The 25,625-nt window shown below is 44.7% G+C and overlaps 2 protein-coding genes across 3 annotated transcripts; one reads left to right on the top strand and one right to left on the bottom strand.

Moving 5' to 3' along the window:
• The first annotated feature begins 3,867 nt into the window (after window positions 1-3,867).
• aebp1a (AE binding protein 1a) lies at window positions 3,868-18,533 on the top strand. Its single transcript, XM_076758895.1, has 21 exons — window positions 3,868-4,436; window positions 8,058-8,303; window positions 8,558-8,617; window positions 9,322-9,396; window positions 9,662-9,730; window positions 10,121-10,180; window positions 10,276-10,335; window positions 11,302-11,379; window positions 12,410-12,519; window positions 12,611-12,750; window positions 13,558-13,642; window positions 13,741-13,885; window positions 14,482-14,561; window positions 14,664-14,787; window positions 15,218-15,414; window positions 15,815-15,988; window positions 16,084-16,209; window positions 16,309-16,555; window positions 16,755-16,894; window positions 17,293-17,392; window positions 17,508-18,533. The coding sequence occupies exons 1-21, from the start codon at window positions 4,187-4,189 to the stop codon at window positions 18,071-18,073; spliced, it is 3,132 nt and encodes a 1,043-aa protein (XP_076615010.1). The 5' UTR covers window positions 3,868-4,186; the 3' UTR covers window positions 18,074-18,533.
• A 525-nt stretch (window positions 18,534-19,058) lies between these two features.
• On the bottom strand, window positions 19,059-25,064 carry ddx56 (DEAD (Asp-Glu-Ala-Asp) box helicase 56). Of its 2 annotated transcripts, XM_076758440.1 has the most exons (14): window positions 24,973-25,064; window positions 23,852-24,013; window positions 23,413-23,567; window positions 23,054-23,224; window positions 22,642-22,732; window positions 22,307-22,548; window positions 21,626-21,766; window positions 21,033-21,146; window positions 20,796-20,890; window positions 20,553-20,626; window positions 20,313-20,402; window positions 20,126-20,231; window positions 19,926-20,029; window positions 19,059-19,489 (listed from the first exon to the last, which is right to left on the bottom strand). In XM_076758440.1, the coding sequence occupies exons 1-14, from the start codon at window positions 25,027-25,029 to the stop codon at window positions 19,406-19,408; spliced, it is 1,686 nt and encodes a 561-aa protein (XP_076614555.1). In that variant the 5' UTR covers window positions 25,030-25,064; the 3' UTR covers window positions 19,059-19,405. The 2 variants fall into 2 exon arrangements, with proteins under 2 accessions (XP_076614555.1, XP_076614554.1); XM_076758439.1 differs by having other exon boundaries at window positions 22,307-22,732.
• Between the last annotated feature and the right edge of the window lie 561 nt (window positions 25,065-25,625).

The raw sequence follows: 25,625 nt of genomic DNA, 5'->3' as shown, positions 1-25,625 counted from the left end.
GATTAGTTAAAGTATTGAGCGCTAACTTACCCTGAGTGTCGTGTCTTTATTCTTCTCTGCAGACAAATGTCCAGCAAATAGTCAGGATCCTTCAGGGTCTCTAGTGCAGGAGCAGAGCAGCAGTTTCAAGGTAGGAGACGTGTTCGATCTGTATTTTGTGGGTGAAATCAACAGAACAAGGCCTTTCCAAATTCAGCGAAGTGAACAGGAGCCCTACAGGAGCCAGATGTCAGTTATCATCTGAGGCCAGCACCCCTGTGTCCCGGAGCCCGGGTCCTTCCATGAATCCATCCAATAATTGATGAGATATTTTATTAAAAAGCACGAAAGACAGTAGGATTCATCCACTGGGAACCATGATTGTCAGTACACTATTTTGTGCCAATCTATCAGGTAGATGTCAAAACTTTGACCTGCTGGTGGCGCCAGAGGGAAGGTCAGAGGACCAAGACAAACTCATTACATAAAGAAACAGATGTAGAGTGAAACAAAACATGAAACCCACTGAACCCTCTCCAGGGTGAGGTTAGAGAGTGTGTGTGTGTGTGTGTGTGTGTGAGAGAGAGAGAGAGAGAGAGAGAGAGAGAGAGAGAGAGAGAGAGAGAGAGAGACTTGAACAGATGGTCTGAAGTGGACATTCTAACTGGTAAACTCCGTCCAACACTTTTTTGGACATTCTAAACTCATTTTGTACCGAAAGTATTTTAAAGAGACACATAAAAGAACAAATATCTGCTTTAATCTTTTCTCTCAGAGTCTTTCTTACACTCACACACACACACACACACACGCACACACGCGCACACGCGCACACACGCACACACGCGCACACACACACACGCGCACACACACACACGCACACGCACACGCACGCACGCACACACACACACACACACACACACACACACACACACACTCCTGGGCACATCTGTATATAATTTAGCACATACTCTTATCCTCAGATGTCAGGGGGCTCTGAACTCTCCACAATGTCCATCTACTACAGGGAATGAGACAAATCAGAGAAGTATTTAGTTTTCATGTAGACTTAATTAAGCCAGGTCCAACAATAGGATCTATGGGAAAAACAAAGACGCACAAACATCAGGACGAAGAATTGATTTAGCATCAACTTTTTTTTCCAGGTGCTAAAAACTGAGATTTCTTTTCTCAATGAATAAATCTTGATGATGAAAGATGAAACATCACATTATCGCCAGCTGTTTTTTCCTGGCAGGCCTGTTAGAGCAAAACAGATCTGAAACCACCTCCATCAATGAGGTATTGGAAACAGATGGAGGCCAGAGAAAACAAAGAAAACAGGCCGACAAAATGGCAGAGAGACAAGGTTATTGTTTCCCAAAATATGAGCCCGAGCCGAGAAATGAGTCAGCATCAAATGGAAACAGAGGAAATGTTTTCCACAGAGTCTGTGTGATAAAACTCATTATTGACAAGTGACATTTAGCAAAGGCTTCTTGTCCGAGCAGGTTTTGACCCAGAGGACACGGCTGTTGTCCTCGTGGACGTGAGTCATCAGTGATCACTTTCTGCTTCTGAACATTTCTAAAACCAGTCTGCTTCTTGACTTTGGAGCAAAACTAAGAGTCTGCAGCCGTGCAAGCAGCGCTGTGAGGCTGCACAGGAGCTCTGAGCTAAATGCTAACACCAGCATGCTAACATGCTCACAATGATAATGCTAACACGCCAATGTTTGGAAGATATATATATTAACTTTTTAATATGTCCAATACTTTAGTTTATGACCAAAAACCCGGAAAACTAACATGCTAAACTGAAATGGTAACATTATACCTCGTCAACATTAGCATGTTAACAGTGTCGCTGTGTGCATGTTAGCACACTAGTGTTAGCATTTAGCTCAAAGTGTTCCTGAGCACAGCTTCACAGAGGCGCTACCAGTGGAGGAGATTGTTTACTGAAGTAAAAGTACTGACATCACACAGTGAAAACGCTCCGATGCAAGTCCTGGATTAAAATGTTTCTTAAGTAAAAGTATAAAATGTAGGTTACTTAAGCAGGACTGCTTTACTGAAAAGTAAAGTACAAATACTTCAAACTTGTAGAAAGCATTCAGGTTCAGAGGTGAGTTTTTATATACCGCACTAGTTTATATTAAGGCTTAAAGTTGTGTATAATTAAGGGTATGGTCGCTTTGAGTGACAGCTAGCTGCTCGGTCTCATCAAGCAGGCTCCATTCGGCCCGCCTCAGCTCCACCCACGCTGCACCTCTTTTCCTATTTTTGTATTAGCCGGAAGTTTGGTGCCAAGATGGCGACAGCCAGAGTCACTGAGCTTCACGACGGCTCTTCAGAAACCTGAGGGCGAGGTCACGGAGACCACGTCCATGTTTTATACACTCTATGTTCATCACATACACCTCCTGTTGTAGGCTGTACTGTGTGCATAGTACCATCACTTCTTATCTTTGATTGTCTTCTTGTCTAATTAATGTCTGTCAAAGTCGAGATGACCAAGCAGAACAGAATGTCCCTCTGCTGACTGTATAACATGACTCAGTTTGTTAAACACTTCAATCCTCACATCTGGGAACAGTTTTTCTGACTGAGGTAATGCTGCGTGACCCATCAGTGACCGAGACCACAATCGAAAAAGTGTTATGCAAACGATTCCTTCATCAAGGTACGGCTTTATAATATTAGTCAAAACAGTTAAATCTACATCTTTCTAACATCAGATCATTCAGACTTTTCCTGCATGTTTTACAGGCCGAGTCCAGAGAGTCTGCTCTGGTAAGGCGGCTCAACACCGACAGTCAGGACATGTTGTCTTGCAGAGGGACTCAGGATTTAGATCTTTTACCTCCAGAATGAACATCAGACCAGTCGGAGCCGTCACAATTACCTGACATGTTGGACATTTACGACTAGAATCTGGACAAATCTGAAAGTGACCCTGCAGTTTGACCTGGTTAACAATAAAACTTCTTCTCTTAATCTGCTAAAATCAGTCTTTAAAGCTGCACTAATAAATATTCATGTATGAATAAAGGGTTCAGTAACCATTTGAGATACTGATCTGATCAACCTTGTTTCAGATGATTTCAGTGAATGAATCTACTCAATCTACCAAACAGCAGACAGACACAGTTAGAGACAGGCTGGTGAACACGGTGGAGCATTTAGCAGCTAAAGAGCCAGATATTTCAACCAGGAGCTGGTGGAGACCAAAAACAGAGCTAAAGAGGATGAACGCTGGATCACATTCATCAAAGTGCTGCTCATCAATGCTGCTTTAACAAACTTCAGCCATCATGAGCAGATGTGTGAAGCTGCATCGAGAAATCATTTGTGAATTCAGCTTTTCATTTTCAAGAAGAAGAAGAGAGCTACTTCTTCTTCCAGAAGTTGCTTTAAAGTACCAAACACTTGGAAACATCACATGCAGCCGTCTTGTGCCCACGTTGTTCATATCTCCGGAGTATCTAGTAGGAGGCGGGCAGTCGTCTACATTTCTGTTCAGGAGAAATGTGGAGGCTCAGCTTGTTTCAGCGTCTTTCCAGTTATGTTTCCTATTGTTGAATTTCCTCACTGAGGTCTAATCATCTGCACTGTGGTTAAGTCACTCTCTTCTCGTCGTTGTATGGACAACCTCAAAGCACATTAAAATGTCTTTCTTCAATGCTGTGTGTCTTTCTTTCTTTCTTTCCTCCCTCATTGGAATGTCACATGTGGCAGACGCTCCTCCCCTCTGCTCAGAGATGGGTGAGGGGAAAAGGGGGTGAAGGGCCATGAGGGAGAGATGTGACTGAGCAATATGTGGGAGAGGAGGAGGAAGAGGAGGAGGAGGAGGCAGGGAGGTGTGCTGCTGCTGCTGCTCCACTGCAGACAGACGCTCCAGGACGACCAGGAGGCTGCTCTAAAAACTTCAGCCCACCACATTTTCTTCCTCTCTCCATGCTGACTTGCCATCGGAAGGGAGGAAGCTCTCTAGACCTCCACAAGCTCATCCCTTTGTTCTCTCCACAGCGCATCCCTTTCATGTCCTCTGAGACTTCATAAGGAGCTCAAAGACTGAGACAGCTGAATCTGTGCATCTGCAGGTCAGATGTTGGTTCCTAGATATTTTTAGTAGTTTGAGATTCAGGACTTTTCCCGGAGGACATTTGCCTCATCCTCGTCAGTGTCGTGCTTCCACTGGAGACATGAGGGCTGAGGTGCTGCTCGTCTGGCTGGGTTTGACCCTGTGCTGCGCTCTGGTCTGCGCTCGAGAAGATGTGAAGGAGGACAAGGTCTCCAGAGACCGGATTCAAGCGAGAGAAGCCCGAGGACTGGTCGAGCACAGGAGGCGGGGGGAGGAGGTGGATGTCGAAATGTCAGATGAGCCTGCTGAAGCGGTGGAAGAGGAGAAGTCAAAACCAAAGAAGAAGAAATCACCTGAGGAAATTGAGGCAGGTAAGAGGAGCTTCTACAAACGCTCGTCTACTGCTCAGATGATGTTAATCTGGGATCGAATTTAAACCTCGTTTGGCACAAACGTTAAAGTCAGATTAAGATTTTTCTGGACTTTCCTGGCCTCCTCTCTGCTCCGAGCTTCCAGTCACAGTTTGCAGCCAAGACACTGAGGATACACAGACAGGAAAGGCTGCAATCAATCTCAGAGGCAGGAAAACATTTGGTTTGAACTCTGTTACCTAACTCTCCGTCTCCAGCTTTCTCTCTGAACTCATCCAGAGATTTGCTTCCCTCCATAAAGTCGCAAAAGCCTTTGTTAAAGTTTGTGTGTTTACCAGATGAAGTGCATTTCAAAGGCAGCACGGCAGAGGAATTTGGGGACTTTGCTTTGATGAAAATATCGCAGTGATTCAGAGATGACAGTGCAGAAACTTGCACTGATTCAGTTGGTGGTCTGACATTTTCTTGGCAGCCTGACCGCACCGCTGCTTACAGTACATGACTTACCTTCTCTGCCAGGAATACAGGCTGGACACGCGACAACGCTTCCAGTCACAAGTTTTGTCAAAGCACAGAGGTCAGAACGTGAGCTTTACCATGAGAGTGGCGTCTGTGCCTCACTTATGTCTACAAGACAGACACGTCTGAAAAAAACAAGTCTGAGCAACAGCAGAAATAGTTCCACTACGATTTTCCATAAGAGAGCGGACGGGATTTACGAGACGACCCACTTTCAGTAGCATTGATTCAACGGCACTGATGTTCTGAACGTTAACTTTCCGCTGCATGAAGCAAAACCACAAGCCTTACAGCCAGAGCTTTTCATGTGTGACTGATTTAGGTTACATAAAAGGCCATAATTAACAAAACCTGAGTCCCAAAACAATTTTTCATTTCTCTCAAGCTTTGTTTATCCAGGGAAGGCTTTGCTGAGCAGGCAGCATCTCTCTCAGCCCTGTTTTACGTCATACTTTGCTTTGACTTGCTGTTCTTTCTGCACAGATTCTTGCAGCCTATCAGTGCCGTAATCTTCTGTTTACTTTGATGACATTCACTGTGTGCACAGCCAGAGGATGTGTTGTTGGGCTCCTACTTCCCAAATCTAAGTGTAAAGTTGTCATCAAGCACAGCGCACACAGCAGACCACATGCCCAGAAACAATCACAACCATCTTCGGCAATGCAAAGTCCAGGATGCAGTGATGATGCTCTTGCAAAGTAGTGTCAGCAGGGATCTTGTTTTGAACCTTTTGCACGTGGGAAGGTGAGCGCTGGAACTAAAATGGTTAAACTAACCAGTAACACACAGAGCAGGAGTGGAGGAGAATGCCAGCTGAAAGCCAAAGGCAGGCTCCCACCAACAGTCCACTTCCTGTGAGTCAGGCTATGATTTGATCAAACACAGATTGATGTAGGAATTTGAATTTTACATTTTTATGTACTGGGAAAACTGCACAGCCCACACAGCACATAAAAAAACTACTTGTCGGTCAGTCGCTCCACCATTTTATTCCAGACTGAAATATCTCGACAACTACTGGATGGATTGTGATGAAATGTGGTTCACACATTCATGCTCCCCTCAGGATGAGCGCCATCAGCAGGTCAAAACATGAACGCATCTTTTGCAGCTTTGTGATGAAACACCTGCAGAACTTTTCCATCAGCTGCACTTTTTGTGGAGCGCTAATTAGCAAATGTTAACATGCTATTGCTAACACTCTAATCTAAAATGGTGACCATGTTAAATGTTATACCTGCCTAGCATCAGTATGTTAGCATACTGGCATTAGCATTTAGTTCAAAGCAGAGCCACAGAGCAGCTAGCATGGCTGTAGAATCTCGTTATCCTTTAAATTTCTTTGGTTAATTCCTATTTTTACTTGAACTGTAGTTATTTTTCTTTGTTTGTGGCGTTCTCTTGAGGCTACGCCAAACAGCCTTTGGCGTAGCCTCAAGAGAACGCCACAAGTAAAACCTTTGAATCCTGAATCTGGAATATGCGCCACAGTATAAACTGAATAAATGGTTTTAAATTAGATCTATTTTTATCACAGGGTCAACTACAAGACAGGGCTGTTTCCTGACAAATGAGCAATTACTTCACTACGAACCATTGGACGTGCAGTGAACCCGAGACCTCTGGGGCATGTGGTTGGATGTTACCATCACATGATGTTTGGCAAAGAAACCATGTGCCATAAAACCACCGTGTATGAGAAGACAAATCAGGAATAGCTTTGTGGTCTGCTGCTAACGCTGGAGCTGATGCATGTGAAGAATTCACAAACCTCCCGTCTCTCCAGTCTCATGTTGTTTAATGTTATTTCTGTGCGCAGTCACAGAAAAGGTGACTGACAGTAATGAAAAGTGGCTCCCCGGCACACCGAGGGTGAGTCATGGATTGGCTGTGAGGGACTGTTGTGTTTAAGGACCAGTGGAACATCAGGAAACAGACGAAAACAAGCCGCCCTCGGAGTCTGTGCTGGAGTCTGAAGATGATTGCATAACGACGGTGGATTAAAAACACTGAACCTGAAGACCTTTGAAGATCTCCTCTCTGTAATATTCTGTGTAATTCTCCATGAAACCACCTATTTCATTCTTTCAGGTCTTTAAGCAGTTTCTCATCAGACACTGGAGGGGGTGTAAAGCAACGCTGAGCTGACTAAAGGCCAAAACATTTCAGTTTGGAGGTTCTGAGGTCGCCCCCGTCCATCCGCTTGTTAACCTCTTAATAGCTTGGGAAAAGGCTGGATTTTAAACTCTGCATACATTAAAAAAACATTTGGTTTTGTGTGCAGCTTCCTGACACAAAACCATAAGTTTGTCATTTTCATGCACCAACCAAACAAGCGAGATGTAACTTGTTAATTAAGACAGAGCCAGGCTAGCTGTTTCCCACGGTTTCCAGTCTTTGTGCTAAGCTAGGCTAACTACATCCTGACTCCAGCTTCGTACTTCAGGCACAGACCTCACTCTTCTTCTCTTATTCTCAGAAAGAAATCAAACAAATGTTGAAGAATGTATTCTTCTAACGAGAAAGGAGGAGTTGATTTAATGAAGCTGGTTTGATTTCCTCCGGAGGAAAACAGCGAGCCGATGTCGATGTCACCTCGTGGCCTCTCGTCTCGCTCGACCATCAGACCAAACTTTGTCTCCTCTTATATAACTCCTCCGTCATGCAGACTGTTGAGCGCCTGGTGTCAAAGGAGCAGCTTTCTGGGGAGATTATTAGTCTTTGGCAATGGTCTCCACTCTGAGTGCTTTCTTTTTTGGTCTCAGACCAAAACAAACCAATGAACTGCTGAGTTCTCTTTCAGAACCAGGTCCTGCTGGGTTTATGTCACTGTCTCGTCTGTCTGAGACTCAGTTGGACTTGTTTTATAGGAACATAATGACGTTTGCTGTAAATACATGTGTGCTAAAAATACAGCCTATAAAGAAAGACTGAAGAGAAACATTTGGCAATAAAAGTTAAAGAAGCTACACAGCTGCTTCATGTGCCATACTGTCGTTCATACATGTATATATACACACACACACACACACACACACACACACACACACTGTTGACTGGTTGAACTGAATGTTTTCCTCTTTTAAACCCATCTGTGTGAAGCCAGGGCAAAGAAGGCAGCGGAGAAAGAAGCCAAAGCGAAGAAGCAGAAAGCCCCTAAACCCACCAAAAAGCCAAAAGCCCCGAAGCCCACCAAAAAACCCAAAGCACCAAAACCCACGAAGAAGCCAAAGGCCCCCAAAGCCACCAAGAAACCAAAGGTGTTGACCACAGTGCAGCCAGACAGCAGGCGACCTTCTCTGGAGGAGGAAGAGGAGAAGCTGCTGATTGAGCTGGGCTGGGACACACGTATGTTCACACGCTCTATTGATCGGGATATTGATGATCATTTCCAGGGTACCTGCAGATCTTACACGATCTTAAAATGAATGCATACTCCACTTAATGTTTTTCAAGGACGGATGGTTGCAAATCTAACTTTAACGTCCTCCGGTGGAATAAACATGAGCATTAAACTGATTTGATCTTCTTGAATCTCAAAGTTCTCTGTCAACATTTGGTCTGATGGGATTCCTCCTAACTCTTCCACTCCATCTTCGCAGTGTTTCGACCGGTGACCCCACAGGGGCCTGGAGCCGCAGAGCCCGTCGAGCCGGACCTGGGTGAGACTCTCACCGCTCACTGCACTGCTTCCAGGGCTCGTTAAGTAAAGAGCAGGGGCTCATCACGTTAAACGCTAATATTCCTGATTCACTGCTGCCATACTGTCGGCTAAAATGCAGTGATGGAATGTACATTTACTCAAGTAGTGTACTTAAGCAGGATTTTGAGGAGCCTTACTTTGGTATTTACAGTTTCTGCTACTTCAAACATCTACTCCACCAAATTTCAGAGGGAAATATGGAATGATTTCACTCCACTACATATATTTGATGACCATAGTTACTGGTTACTTTTCAGCTTCTGATTAAATTATATAAAATACAATCAACAAGTAATGTATAAAACTTTACTGATCACGCTCCAGCGGCATATAAAGTCACTAAAATGAGCTCCAGCTGTAACATTGAAGTGATCAACACATGATTGGATTACTAATTATGATACATTGATGAATTAAATGGGTCATTCTGCAGCATGAGTAGTTTTAATTTTGGTACTTTAAGTATTTTGATGCTCATACTTTTGAAATTTTACTTGTAACTGATTATTTCTATACTATGGTATTGGTATTTTTACTTAAGTAGAACACCTGAGTACTTCTTTCATAAATTCTAAACTGTAAAACAGTCAGTTTGTTGATTTAAGCATCATGTTGTCACGATAGCGATAAACCCAAAGCTTCCTCCTCGCCTCTCTCATGCAGTCGACGTTTCCAAGAAGCCGACATCTCCACCAAAAACTCGCAGTGAACTCGACGCTGACTACTGGGATGCCAGACGTAGGTTTCACCAACATCTATTCTGTCAGAGCCAGAAATTTTATGAAGCCTTTAATGACAAAGCTTTGGGGTTCCAGCAGGTTACGAGGGAAGCAGGAAGTACATGGAGTCGCGATCAAAGCCAGGACACTGCTGTACTGCATGAAACACATCCACCAAACGTTCATTTCTAGTCCACTTTATTGCATTTCTTCTCTTCTGTACTGACCGAAAGACTGAGTTCCTTTCCCTGTTTGAAGTAGAGAATGTGTTGTGTGTCTCACAGACGAGCTGCCTGGTGGACTCCCTGACAACAAAGAAGTCACAACTCCTGAGGTCATCATGTATATTCCAGGTACCCCCGCAGTGTAAAACAGCATAAGGTCATGTTTGTGAGAAGGGGTTTCATTTGTAAAGTACAGCGAATTGAGGGTTTAAAGCTAGAACTGTAAAAATGCTTTAAAGAGTCATGGATATTCGAATTTACAATAACTGTTAAAGACTGATTTTGTCTTGAAAATGATCTTTTCCCTCTCAGCCATGAGCAGAATCAGAGGTCAGAGTGATGCGTATCTTGTATGTATTAGTTTATCTTGACGGGAGGAACAGATGAGCTAAATGCTAAATTTGAAAGGTCACCCTAAAGCTACGGGTGATTACCGAGTGCCGACCGTTCACTGCATTTCAGCTTCTCTTTGTTTGCTTTGGAAGAAAAGTCTAAGCTGTAATCATCTATTTGTTTCAGAGGAGACCACCACAGTCCCGTATGTGGGCCCCTGGTATGAAGAATACGATTACGCCGACTGTACGTCCCTCACTGCGATAACTAACCAACAACATAACGAGCTGCACTTCGTGATCGTGACCATGAGATGAGTCGCTTTCTGTCTCTCTTCACAGTGGCCGCCAAGAAACAAGAAGAGGAGGAGGAGCGAGCGCGAAAAGAAAAGGCAGAAAAAGGTCTTTATTCTACTTTTCTGGAATTCAACTCAGTTTTATTTATAGAACGTCAAACCACAGCAGAAGCTGTTTCAGGACATTTTCCATACAGAGACCCAACAATCCCCCCACCAGCAAGAGCCTGCCATAAAAAACACTCTCTAAAGCACCAAATGTGGATTAATCCGCCGCTGAAAATAGTCCCCAACAAACGCACTTCTTCCTCCAGATACACTTGTGAGGTGTTTTCACAGATTTATGTCTTCAGGAGGAACCAATGAGCTGACAGATGAGAGAAGTCAGGCTAACATGTTGTTAGCTTGGTCCTTTCATTGGATTTGTTGACAATAAGAAAAATTTATAAAAACTCCAGACTTCTCCTTTATCCTTAATTCTTCAGTGGTTTAAGATAAGATAAAGCCTTGAGGAGGACGGCTCAATTAGTCAATGGAAAAGTTTGAATGATAAGAAATGGATGATAAAATACAGTGTTTTTGTACTACTGCACTGTAGAAAAATGGGTAACACAGCAAAAAAGATTGCACAAGATATTAGCACAGATGTGATGGATATTAGCTAATGCAGTGCAAGACGCAGGTTTGTGATGATAAAGGACGATTTGACGTCTAACAGCTGCCCTGTTGTTGTGGACGGTTTTGTGGAGCTCAGAGAGCAGCTGGCTGATGTTCTGGTGATATCAGGAAGCAGGGAGGGAGGTGTCTGAAAACATCAGTGTGATAACTCTTCAAATCCAGTGAGGACGAATGAAAAGTTGTGAAAGCCGACTCTGAAGTCCAGCCTTGAATATCTGACCTCGAATACACCAAACTGACCCAAATGTTGGATTGGAAGCACATGAGGAAGGAGTGAGTGGAAACCACGGTGCTCTGTACGAGCACATGTGGAAACAGTTTGTGTGGCGGCTGCAGAGCGAGGTCCATGTGAGAACATGTTTGACACACACTGTTTTCTCATTACGCCGTGAAGCTGAGCGGCTGAGGAAGCAGTGGGAGGAAGAGGAAGAGGAGCGACTCAGGCAGATGTCAGTGCCCACTGAACCCAAAAGTAAGAAGACTTTTCTCCTTTTAAACTACGACATTAAAGACAGAGAGTCGACTGATTGATAAAGGTTTTGGTTTTGATTTGATGTGGTGAACTGTACCCAAGTACATTTACTCAATTACTGCATTTAAATACAAATACACGCTGCTTGTACTTTGAGTATTTCCATTTAATGTAATTTGATATGTCTACTACATCTCAGAGGGAAATATTGTACATTTACTCCACTACATTTGTCTGGCAGCCACACCACGTATCTCCAGACGAGTGTTTGTGCTGAACTGAAGGATGAAGAGTTCCTTCATGTCTTCTTCAGCTCAATAAACTCTTAAAAAAGTCTCTTGGATCAGCTGAAAATCATCGTCACAAAGCTGAAAACAGCCTGTTTTTCTGAGCTCGTCAGACTTTTTGGAGATACGTGGTTCTCACAGGACGGCCGCTCTGCAAACATGTGATGATCTTCTAGAATCTGAAGCATTGATGTAGATTAAAGCACCAACAGGATATAAAGGAGTTCAATGAGCTCCAGCTGAAACACCTACAGCAGGAACATGAATGAACACATGAATGCAGCAGGAACATGAATGAACACATGAATGCAGCAGGAACATGAATGAACACATGAATGCAGCAGGAACATGAATGAACACATGAATGCAGCAGAACATGAATCCACCGACAGCAGAGAGAAACACTCTGACGAGAACACTGTACTGACACAGGAGTACTTTTACTTTGAGTATTTTAAGTACATTCTGCTGATGTGTAACTCGACTTGCAGCAGAGTATTTTCTGCCTGGTAGGATGTGAATACTTCTGCCACTGTTCATCGGTTAATCCGCTGAGCCGTTTTAAATCACCTCAGTGCAAACTGTCTTTGAGGACACGTTTTAATGCTTTTGACAGACTTGTTAACGGCTGCGCTGCTGCTCCCACGAACGAAGCCGATGATTGTTTTGGATTAGCCTCTCTCTGGATCATTTGTCAAGCAGATCCTGTTTGTGTGAGCCTGTATGTTTGCTTTTCCTCTCAGAGTGTCCTCCTCTGGGCTTGGAGTCTCACCGGGTGGAAGACGACCAGCTGCTGGCTTCCTCTCAGTCTCACCATGGCTTCGTGGCTACGAGGGGACGGCTCAACATGCAGGTAGGCGTACAGCTCGCCTCAGCCCGCCGGGAATCAAGTCAATGGTCTGTTTTAAAGTTTGGCTGTGAAGTGAAGCCGCGGTCACCTGCAGGGCTCTGATAACGACGATGATCTGTACGGCGGCGGATGGTGCGCCGAGCCAGAGGAGAGTAACCACTGGTTTGAGGTCGATGCCCGCCGAGAGGTGGAGTTCACTGGGATCATCACTCAGGGAAGAAACTCAGAGACGCAGTGAGTCCTGCTGAAACGAGCTGTGTGCACACGCTGACGCTGCTGTGATTGGCTGTTTTTATACCTTCTATATGTCACATTGATGGAGCTGAGGTACGGAAGCCCATTTCTTCTGAGAGACAATAAATGGGACTAACTTAAAAAGGGAAAATCAACATTATGAGATACCAGATTCATACTTTTGAGTCAGTAAATTTCAGATGTTTGACAGCCTGCATTAACAGATTTTTTGGCCACTTGGGGGCAGCAGAGCGAGCTGACACTGACACATTCAATCATTTTAAAACACTGCTGATGTGTCACCAAACAGCGGCATATTTACACATCCAGCAGAAATAATCATTCCTTTGGAGTCATGTTTGGGTTTGTGTTTGTGCTCTGTTTGTGGTCTCGTCCAGCTCCTGGTTGAAATATCTGGCTCTTTAGCCGCTAAATGCTCCACTATGTTCCCGGCTGGACGCTAACTGTTTTGTCTGCTGTTCGGTGGATTTAGCTTCAGATTTTTTGCTGAAATCAGCTGAAACAAGGTTGATCAGAGCGGTGCGAGTGAACCAAAACAATGAGCTGAAAGACACTAAAACACTGAAAGGAGCTGCAGGGTCGGCTGATAATTCTCTTTGGGTTTGATTCAAGCGACACGTTTCACATCGCGCATCTGATCAGTGTATGAGTGCATTTTTAAAAAGTCAGAATTTCGATTTAGTATCTCATAATTTCTATGCCATCGTGTGTTGTTTTTTCTCGGCAGCAATGATCTTCCATACGGTCAGAACAATTATGGACTGATTAATGTCATTTTGTTCCCAGTGAGGATTTCATGTCCTCCTACTTCGTGGCCTTTAGTAACGACAGTCGTGATTGGACAACGCTGCACGATGGCTACGCTGAATGGGTGAGTGGAAATGAAAAAATACACAAACTGGCCAGTGTTTACACAGAAAGACTCTGACGGATTACATCTTTTCTACTGTGTGTGACCGTCTCATACAGTTGTTCTATGGGAATGTGGATAAGGACACGCCGGTGATGAATCAGTTCGCTACGCCCGTGGTGGCGCGCTACATCCGCATCCTGCCTCAGAGCTGGAACGGCAGCTTGTGTCTTCGAGCAGAGATCCTGGCCTGTCAGCTTCCCAGTCAGTAACCTCACAGCACCACTGACCATGTCTAAACGTCACATCTGCAACATGTAAACTTTACAGCAACCAGCAAGCTTTGTTTTAAAGCAGTTCTCAGCGGTTTCATGACCTCATGAGTCTCAGAGCGTCTCTCTGAGGACTACGTCACCGTCCACCCGAAGAGAAAACACAAACTTTTGCCAGACTTGAAGTCAGAACTGTTTCATCCAGCAGTGGTGATGCACAAGAGTCTGTTTCACAACACAAACTTCATAACCTTAGTTTTAAAGAGTGGATTACACAACTGCACCAGAAGGTCTGACTTCAGTACTTCACAGTAACACACATCTTCTTTTTTTTCATTAATTTGCACATTTCAAATATTCTTATTCTGCAAACTGTGAACTTCTGCTCTTTACTGTTTTACTAATATTTCTTTCAGATTTTATTGTCTTCTTGACTTGCAGTACTTCTTTCTTTATAGTGTTCTATGTTTAGCACCAAAACAAATTCCTCATGTGTGAAAAGCAACCTACAAATAACCGATTCTGAAAACTGCAAAGTGTTTCTGCCATTTCCACTTCCTGCTATCATCAGCATGCTGCTTCTTTCAGGCAGCTACCGCGGTGAGAATGAAGTCGACCCGTCAGATGACCTGGACTTCAGACACCACAACTACAAGGAGATGAGACAGGTCTGTTTTTAAGTCTGATAAATAAAAAACAAGAGTTGAGCAGCCGACAGTTCTGCAAAGAACGATCTCACAAAGGCGTTTCCTCTTGTCTCTCTCCTCCAGATGATGAAGGTGATAAACGAAGAGTGTCCCAACATCACCAGGATCTACAACATCGGTAAAAGCTCTCAGGGCCTGAAGATGTACGCCATGGAAATCTCTGACAACCCCGGAGAACATGAGACAGGTACGAGAGACCGACAGAATCCGCTGAGTTCACGTGAGACCACTGAGAGTTTTGTCCCGTTAAAACAGAATCCAGCCACAGAATATTAGAAGAGTCTGCAGCAGGAACATGTGGGAAACGTCACAAAACTGAAGCCAAATGTTGTCACTTCCTGTTAAAATAAAGCCCCCAGGGGTCACAGTTGGATGTCACCCTGCAACTCTTCACACTGCCTAATATTGAAAGCAAAATTGCCTTGAAAATGTAAGAAAAAAAAAAAGAAACAGCATCAGTGGCATCCTGAACCACAAGGTTTTGTTGTGGTGGACGAGGGAACGTTAATTTATCCTCAGAGATACTGAAGAAATGTGTTCATGCACTGGTCTGAATATTCCCATCGTCTTGGCGCTAATAAATCCGCGTGCTGTTCCTTTTGTTTGGCGCTCACCAGGTGAACCTGAATTTCGGTACACGGCTGGTCTCCATGGTAACGAGGCGCTGGGCCGAGAGCTTCTTCTCCTGCTGATGCAGTTTCTGTGCAAGGAGTACAACGATGAAAACCCCAGAGTGCGCCGCCTGGTGGACGGAGTGAGAATACACCTGGTGCCTTCGCTCAACCCTGACGCTTACGAGCTGGCGTATGAGATGGTAGGACGAAGCATAAACTACTCCTCTAAAGCATTTCTAACCTGTTGTTAACGGAGCACTTCACCGGTGGAGCGTGGTTTGCTACTCAGCTTGTGAAACCTGTTGTAAAATGTCTTCTTTGGCTTTGGAGGAGATTTGTCAAATCTGAGAAATCAACCCTGATGATGTCATCAATATGACGCTAGTTGCATCATGGGAAGCGTAGTAGATCAAGTGTCTTTGGAGCTTGTCCCTCACACTAAACCGCTGCAGTACTCCTTTAATGGAGGTTTTCCATAAATCTTTGTGCTTGTGAAATGAATGATCTCTCTTCACATCTTCACAGCAGATTTCACACAATACACAGTTGAATGGCTGTCTTGCCTTTTTGGAGATTTATCATGGTTCTCTTCTTGTCCAGGGTTCAGAGATGGGGAACTGGGCGCTGGGCCACTGGACTGAAGAAGGTTATGACATCTTCCAGAATTTTCCAGACCTCAACAGCATCTTGTGGGGAGCCGAGGACAGAGGCTGGGTCCCTCGGATAGTCCCCAATCATCACATCCCCCTCCCAGAAAACTCCCTCAATGGCTCTGTGAGTTTGTTTTATGCCACCATGAGATCATTCACCACTTTAATCCTACACAGTAATTTGGCATTCAAACGTTTCTCTGCTTCTTGCTTTTACAGCTCGCCACTGAGACAAAAGCCATCATTTCCTGGATGGAGCGCAATCCATTTGTGCTGGGAGCTAATCTGCAAGGGGGAGAAAAACTGGTCGCATACCCTTTTGACATGCAGCGTCCACCCATTTCTGTAAGGCACTTTTACAAAGACGACCAAAATCAACCTGTCGATTACTTCAGCGGTTATACACCGATTCAATAATCCTATAATCCCTTCATGTCACTAAAGCTGACCGACAGCCGGCGTTGGAGAAATAATGCTGAGATGAACGAGGAGACGTGGGCTCGCATTCAACGGCAGAATGAGGGAGCTCTGAGGGAGACGCCCGACGACGCCATGTTTCGATGGTTGGCGATGTCATACGCACACAGTCATCTGACCATGACGGAGACGTACCGAGGCTCCTGTCACGGTGATGACATCACTGCGGGACAGGGCATCACCAACAGAGCCATCTGGAAGCCAGTTGTGGGCAGTAAGTGTTGACACTGTGGTCAGCAAATGACTTCCTCCAACGCAAGAACTTGTTACTGAGCATCTGTTGCGTTCAGGTCCTCATCAAGTAAACATCCAACTAAAATAAAACCCATCGGCATAGCTGGACACCACTTGGTGTAACTGGAGGTGTGAACTAATCCTTCATTCTTCTGAAGCTTTTGTCATCTCTCCCACAGGTATGAATGACTTCAGCTACCTCCACACCAACTGCTTTGAGCTGTCCATCTTCTTGGGCTGTGACAAGTTTCCTCATGAAAGTGAATTGCCTCTCGAGTGGGAAAACAACCGCGAGGCTCTGTTGTCCTTCATTGAACAAGTAAGAATGGGACTGACAATTACAGGTATACCTTAAAAATCAGCTCAGCTCACCCACTTGCAGACTCAAGAGGTGGTCCTAGAAGAGAGGAACCAGGACAGTTGGCCACTTTCCCAATTGGTAGTCCAGCCATCAGGACGGCATGACACAGAAGGAGTGTATTTTAAGGCTGTTCAGCACAAGACAGTCAGTATCACAAACCGCTTCTGACGCCATGTTTGTTTACTTCTTGCTCCAGGAAGTCCGTACCTAGAACCTTCTTCGTGATGACAGGTTATGAATAATGGAAGTGAATGAAGTGGTCATTGGCCATTGTCTCCCATTGAAACTGATACTGTCTGAAGTATGGTTGGATCTTCAGGTGGGATTTCAGGCATAACATGCTGTTTCATGTGCAGGTAAATCGAGGGATAAAGGGTGTAGTGAAAGATGTGGAGGGAAATCCGGTGTCTAATGCCACCATATCTGTGGAGGGTATACGGCACGATGTCAAAACTGGTATGTTGGGTACAACAGAAAAGATACTTGGCATGATGGAAATTTACAGTTTTTGCATTTTTAAAGAATTCCATTTCCTGACCAGCGACCTCCCCAAAATGTTCTCTCATTTTAGCTGCAGGTGGCGATTACTGGCGGCTGTTGAATCCTGGAGAGTACAGAGTGACTGCCAAAGCTGATGGCTACACCCCCCAGACCAGACTATGCATGGTGGGCTATGACTCTGGAGCCACTCCATGCAGCTTCACTTTAGCCAAATCCAACTGGGACCGCATCAAACAAATCATGGCGCTGAACGGCAAGAGGCCCATTCGACTGGTCACCAGACCCAGCGTGGTGAAACCGACGCCAGCCAGCACAGTGGGGTTCGTGAGCACCACAGAAAGCCACGCCAGCGCTCAGAGGGCAGAGCGACTCAGGCGGCTCCGGATCATGCGTTTGCGCAGGTTGCGGCTGCAGAGATTACGGGGCGGCCTTAGTACCACTTCTACCACGACAACAACCACAACCACGACGACGACGACAAGAGCCACCACGACGACACCTGAGACAGAGAGTACCACCTCCTGGTACGACTCCTGGTTTCCCGTGGACAGCTGGTCCACCGAGAACCCGTTTGATAGTGTCATCTTTGACTCTGTACCCACACAGGACTATCCGTTTGAATACACTATTGATTGATTAGTACTTTCAGTGGCCCCACATCTATGTTACACAAAGACCTTACTAACCACTTCAGTTTGCTGCAACACCACAGCTTTAAAAATACACAGTACTTAGGTTGTTAATGATGTAGTTCTCACCAGGTCTTCACTTGTTGGGTAAACATTTTGAGACAAAGCTGATTTTAAAGGAATGTCCATAAGATAAATGTTTTTTGGAAAATTCTTCACAGAAGATTGATCTGGAACAGAAAGCTTCTGCTGAGCAGAGACCACACAGCACAAGTTTAATTGACTATGTTCAGTAAAACAGTGCACAGGATGTCACAATACAAGGATATGATTACTTTTCCATTAGAAATGTACTGTGTGTATATCTTTATTTTTCTTTAATGGCCTTACAGTGTGATTGCAGGCCTCAGTTAAACTGATTTAATGTACTGCTGAATGCATTTGATTAAACTGAAGTTATTTTCTAATTAGCCTAGTCTGTGTATTATTTTGTGTTTCAAATTAAGTTTGTAGCACTACTTAAAACGTCTCATTATTAGTAGAAATTGAAAACAAACCATAAATAATAAGCAGGATTAGAAGAAAACTGTACAGCTGTTCATTTAAATGAAGCATGAGCTGGCTCCACAGCCAAACTCAAACCGCATGAAGCACAAACGCTGACTTGAAAACTTCTAATTGGAACCATTGAAGGCAAATCTACAAACGTCCAAGTAACCTGCTGTGTTTCCAGTTTCCAGAGTATACGGACATTTCAACAGCTATGAGATGCATTACCTTTAAATTTGATCCATACAGTCGTGGACGATGAATCCTCATCAGTTCCATCAGCTCACGGTTTAAATTCGTCCAAACAGCTGAACTAACTTTCTGTTTGCTGCTAATTAGCAAATGCTGGCATGCTAACTCGCGTCTGTGGGGACCTGCTACACCTGCTTAGTACACCTGCATCGTCAGCATCGTAAATACATCCCATTAGAACAATACAAATACTGAATGTTTGAGAAGAAATTACTTTATTTTAATAGACATTTTCATTGTTTCCAGAACAGACGCATTAGAAATGAGATTATATGGATGCTGTGTTCTTCTTATAATCTCAGTTTACGTTTGGAATCGACAAAATCCAAATTCAAACTGATGCTGTTTAGATTTTCCTCTGCTTCCTGTGTTGTCATAAGTCAGCAGTCGTGGTCCGTTGCTGGTTGCTGGTCTGCACAGCTTCAAGAGCCCATTAAATCCAGAGTCCATACAGTTTATATTTGTCTTGTTGGGCCAACACTGGAGACCCAACCGTCCATCTGCAGTTCAACATCCGGGACCGAAACGTGTACTGCAGCTATGACTGACCTGCTTTGCCTTTTCTGCTTCTCCCTCCGGTGTATCGGAAACTCTTCAGTGGGTTCTTCCCCTGGACGTTCTTCTGCAAAACAAATTACCGCAGTCAAAATCTGAGGTATCATGTCGGTCAAATCTGTGCATTTCCAGAGCTTTCTATTTTAATATAGAGTTTTTATTCTGTGTAAAAGGCGTCAACAGGCAGAACTTTAGGATTATTTCCACTATCGATTATTCACATCTCAACTGTTTGAATAATTTGGTCTATAAGAGGTTAGAAAACAGCTCCTTGAGCCCATGTTGACATCTTTAAATATCTGGTTTTGTCTCATATGATAATAAACTGAATATCTGTGGGTTTTGAACTAAAAGTACTAGAAAATATTTCCTTTTTAGAAGGAGAAACCAGCGAATCTTTGCCATTTTTGACCCCCCAAAAATACATAAACTGATCATCAAAGTCAGCTGTAGTACCCACGCTGGCCCTCAGGGAGCTCTATAGTGCTTTCACTGAGTCTCACCTTGAAACTGGTCTTGACGACTCCTTCTGGTTTTGATTTTTCCCTCATCCTCTTCCTCCTCCTCCTCCCTGACAGGCTCACCACGCTCCTCAGTGTCTCTGGAACTGCAGTGAAAATGATGAGTTAGCAGGGATGGAGGTCCCTGTAAGCATGGTGTGTGTGTGTGTGTGTGTGTGTGTGTGTGTGTGTGTGTGTCTTACTGAGGTACTCAGGGACGTTCTTCAGGTGGGGTTTGACGACAGCAGGATGGAGGTCTTTGTCATGTCTGAGCAGCTGCAGATCTCTGGGGTTATCTTCAAAATATGTCTGAGTGACAGCACAAACATCCAATCAGAGCGCGTCCACACACACTTCCACCCCCTCCATGGTCTCTGTGAGGTCACTCACCTTCAGTTTCTCTGAATTGAGCAGCTCCTGCTTGATCTCCTTCAGTCTGGCCTCCCTCACTGCCTGCTTTGTCACCGAGCGCATGGCGTCCTGCACGCCAACACAACACAGATTCAACATCCAGACTTTCACAGCGTTAGCATGACGGCCGCTTCCGTACGTCCTAACATTAGTAAACAGGACAGAGAAGACAGAGAGTTCGTCCTGCTTTGACTCTTCAGGTACGATGAGGATACTCACCCTGCACCTGTACCTGAAGCCCTCTATCTCGTCCATCTTGAACTTGTATGGTTTCAGAACAGAGTCACCGTGATCTAAAAACAAACAATAAACATGCTAATGTCACTGTTAGCTCAGTAACATCTATCTGCACTAGCATAAAACACTGACATCTTTAACAAAACTTAATTAAGTGGCTAAAATGTGCCTGGAAGTGACTTTAGTCACATGACCTCAGACTCCATGAAAAGAAGTCGTGGTTACCTCCAGTGAGGGCTTCCTCCACCTCTGACAGCAAACCCAGCTCAGTGTGAGAGATGAAGGACAGAGCCGTGCCCGGGTTGTCTGCTCTCGCCGTTCTACGAAATAACAAAGAGACCACATCAGGGTTTGAGTCTCATCAGAGGTAAACCGCCTCGTATTGAGCCCCAGAGAAAACTAAAGACACACGACAAGACTAAGTGATCCTGAAGAAAAGCGGCTCAATCAAAACCTTCTTACCTTCCGACTCGGTGAATGTACGATTCTACGGTTGGGGGGAAGTCAAAGTTGATGACATTGGCAACGTTTTGGAAGTCGACACCTCTGGAGACGCCGTATTCTTTGTCCTTGGTCCTTTAAAAACATCATTTAGAAAGGATCGTCAGCGTGAAACCAGTGGAAACCAGTTCCTGATGATCCAAACCCTCAGGCCCACATGCAGGTCGCATGAACACAACAACCAGCCTCCTGCTTGTTTTCTGTTTGAGAATAAAAAGGTAAAGTCCTCTTTCTTTTCCCCACAACATGCAGCCACTTATCAGAGGATCAACTTCTGCGAGTGAGCTGCTGTTTGAAGGATCCTCCTGGCAACGTACATGCAATCAGGAGGAGGAGGGCACCTTTCAAACACTCACTTAAATGACCCTGAGCTCTTATTAAACTGCTCCTCAACATAGTTCTGTAAAGGATCCTGGTGTGTGCATTTTTTCTGGTACATTAATCAGGTGTCTCAAATCCTGAAAAAGCTGAACGACGTGCTTTTAAACTGCACGAAAATGACGACAAGCATTAAGGCAAAGCCAGCGTTTCTTCCAAAATCTCGTCTCACTCACCTTCCTCGTTTCTCTGCGCTCTTCTTCTTCCCTTTGCCTGCAGGCGTCTGCGCAGCTGCACCGGGGTCAGCCAAACTCTGCTCATCTGTGGCGATGATGTAGTCGTAAAACCCCTGGTTAAACTGGCCGATGATGTGACACCTGCAGCAGAGCGGCAACAAACATCAATACGCACAGAAGAAGAGGGAATTCACACGCTGGACGGGGTTCTAACATAATGCACTTTTCTTCAGATTTGGCTTCTGGTTCGAACGTGAACGGCTGAGTTATTTCATTATTACCACCTGCCACTGTGTAGCGTGCAGCAGCAAAACATGCAGAGGTTTGTGAGTGTGGTGAGCAGGTACGCTCGAGCTGCAGGTGAGCAGTGGAGGGTGGAGACAGGAGGTGAGGACTGTTCAAACTACATGAAGGAAAAGGAGCGCAGTTACATCAAAGTCAAGGCATGAAGGGTGCCAGGAGAGGGACTTTAAACATTAGCTGAAAAGGATCATTTCTGCCATCAATAACTCACCATTGAAACAACTAAACATACACAAGAGTCTTGTTATTCCTTGAATGTTCGTTTCTTTGCATTTGAAAATGGAAACAGTAGATAAGAATCAGGTTCAGACAAACTACTGGAAAGAAAATCACGACATAAAACAGAAGGGCTGAGACTGGTCTGTCGTCCTCTCTCACCTGGAATGGATGGGCAGCTCAGAGTTCAGCACACAGGCAGGAATCCCAAACTGTTCCAGAAACAGTTTGAGTCTGTAGCATCTGTCCACGGCGCCCACAAACAGCAGAGTCTTGCCCTGAACCAGCTGCAGCCTCAGCAGCGTGTAGATGAGCAGGAACTTGTCCTCCTCCTCACACTTGATGCTGTACTGCTGCAGCTGGCTGCTGTCTGGGAGCTGAGAGCCTTGAAGCTTCAGGATCACCTGAGAGGACAAAGATCCAGATAAGAGGAGTAAACCAGACCCAACGACACACAGACGACTTCTCTCAGACAATGACTGCGAAGAGGACATTACAGGGTTGTGCAGCAGCAGCTCCTTTAAGGCCTGAACGTCCTCAGTGAGAGTAGCCGACATCAGGAAGGACTGGTAGATCTTTGGCAAATGGCTGTTAAAAAAAAAAAAAAATTAAAAAAAAGGTTTTCCACAGAGAAGGTAAATATTAAGAGACAGAGACACGACCCTGATTGGATGATGCTGCTCTGTGTCTGCCGGATGTGTAAATAGGCATGTTAGCCATATCAGCAATACAACCTGATTTCAAGTTAGCTGAGAATTTGTTTAAGTTATGCTAAGTTTGCCCCCTGCTGGCCAAAGGATACAACTACAACTTTAAAGGTAAAATCAGCGCTTCTTTTCTGCCAGTATTTGTGCATCAAGTCTGAAAACGATCAGTGGAAAGTCGAAATCTGTCTGCGTGTGTTCTCACCACAACAAGCTCTTCAGGTCAGCCTCAAAGCCGAAGGAGAAGAGCAGGTCAGCCTCATCTACCACCAGTGTCTCCAGGGACGAATTCAGGACCAGGTTCTGGGCGTTGAGGTGGGCGAGCACGCGGGACGGCGTCCCCACGACCACGTCAGGCTTCTCCATTAAGATCGGCCTGTTCAAACACAACATCAGCCGCACACTTAATCTTTAAATCTGGTTACACTTGATGCAGGAGAGTAAAATCTGACTGAATTATCCTCTGGAGATGTAAATATGTTGTGTTTGTACAAACTGCATCGATGTCACTCAACAAGAAAATCTTCAGTGAGGGAAACGTGTCATGACTGCCTCTGGACAGACCTCTGCGCTGACAGGTCAGCTTTTCTGGAGATGTCGGCCACTCGCACGTCCCTCGAGCAGAACGCCGTCAACTGTCTGATCATGGTCTGGACCTGCTGACCCAGCTCTTTGGTGGGAACCAGGATCAGAGCTCTCACATCCTGCTCACGAACACTCTGAAGAGCACCAAACACAAAGGAGGTGGTCAGGAGGGAGAAAAGGACAAAGCTGCAGGTACGTTCACTTCATCCATTACGGGCGGCCGCTCTTCCACCGGGTGCATCCACTGCAGCCCTCCATGCTCAAAGAAGTAAAGCGAACAAATGAAACATGAGAAAAATACGACCATCTGCAGGTATTAATCCCACGAGACGGTTTAGTGGTGTAAACGCACCTGCGGGCTGGTGGACTCTTAGATTAAATTCACTTTCCTCAGTGTAATTTCTCCTCTTTTCCTCACCTGTTTGGAGGCCAGGATGCGCTGTATGACAGGTATCGCATAAGCAGCGGTCTTTCCAGATCCGGTCCGAGCTCGGGCCAGAAGGTCTTTCCCCTCCAGGGCCAGAGGGATGGCCTTCTCCTGGATCAGAGTGGGCTGGGACCAACCCAGATCTGCAACCGCCTAGACGGTGATTCAGTGGAAAGTTAACAGCAGACACAGACAGGAGGACATGCAGCAAAGGTCCTCAGCTGGAATCGAGCTGGACTTATACTGTTAAACCACCTGTACACAAGGAAAACCTCCAGTACAGTTTTTAAGTGTAGGACACAAAACACACGCACATCGAGGTGTATTAGTTGATGTGTTTGTACAACCAAAGCAATCAGCTGGTTTGACTTCATCAGACAAAAGTCAAAGGAAATAAATTTGGTAACTTTTTCCTAATTACACTTTATCACGTGTTGTATTTTGATTGTTGTTACCAAAAACAGCCCCAATAACATTTGGAAAACAGGTTAACTCATTCTACAGCTTTGATTTTGACATACCAAAGTCTGTTATCTGTCACACCGGTCCAGCACATCTTTTCTAACCATACATACATTTATCAGCTTTTCCACTATCCATGGCTCATTTCTTCAGCTTTGTTATGACTGAAAACTGAACATTTTAATGTTTTACATTCGGTTAAATGGAAGAAAGACGCCTTGTGGGGCAGCCTAGAGTCCCTCTGAAGCCACTTTTCACCTTCGGTTATCAGGATGTCGGCTGAAGACTATGGAGGAACATTTTCAGTAACAGAGAAACTGATCTAAATATGACACAGGGAAGTTTTCTGCATCATTTGATAGAGTTGATGTTAGATTTGGTCCATTAAACGAAACTGGTTTCTGTGGGAATGTTTCAACACAAAGCAAAGGAGGTAAACTAACGTTATTCTACGGATACGAAGAGCGAAGTCTCCTCACATTAAACCTGTAGCTAACAGTGTATGAGCAGCTAGCGCAGCCGTGAGAGCTCCTCCTCTACTTCTGTCCACTTTCCTTCACTTTTCTGCGGTTTTAACTCTTCTGCTGATCATTCAACGGTTTCACCAACACTTCGTCGAAGATTTACCGACGCGTCAAACGGTTTGTTACCTTTAAAAGACGGTCGTCTAAGCCCATTTCATGAAACTGTAGCCTCTCAGCAGCCATCTCTCCGCCTCACGGCGCTCACACGTGCGTCGCATGAGTTTTACGTCATGTTGCCTTCAAGTCCCTCCACTAAAGCTGGAGGGACTTGGCTCGTGTCCACTTGTCTGCCCTTCTTTTCTTCTTCTTCTTCTTCTTCTTCTTCTTGATTTTTTTTGGGGGGGGACTCTAAATTAATGCGTCTCACTATGATAAAAAAAAAACGAGCAAAAAGAAAACAAACAAAAACACAACACTTTTGTATCCTCACAATCGGAGCGAAATAGAAGACATTAATATACCGAAATACTGATTCAATACAAAATATCACGTTACTCAAAGTTTAATTTAGTCTCTCCGAGGCTGTGAATCAGGTCTCTACTCTCGATTTAATATATTTTGCAATTAATATTAAACAGGTTGAATTTCCTCTTGTCAGCAAACGCCTCTTCCTCGTGTGTTGTGTGTCCACCTCTTAAAAACTTCTATTGTGTTTTATTGACCGAAACAAAAAGGAGGCTGAACTTCAGTGGTGAAAGAAGTACTCATACCTCTTAGGCTACTTCAGTAAAAGTAGTAATACTGCAGTGTGGAAATACTCTGTGAGAAGTAAAAGGACC

Source organism: Chaetodon auriga, chromosome 19 (assembly GCF_051107435.1).
Source record: "Chaetodon auriga isolate fChaAug3 chromosome 19, fChaAug3.hap1, whole genome shotgun sequence".
NCBI classification, from domain to species: domain Eukaryota; kingdom Metazoa; phylum Chordata; class Actinopteri; order Chaetodontiformes; family Chaetodontidae; genus Chaetodon; species Chaetodon auriga.
Note: the sequence above shows the minus strand (reverse complement) of the source record. Positions and strands in the feature narration are given on the sequence as shown.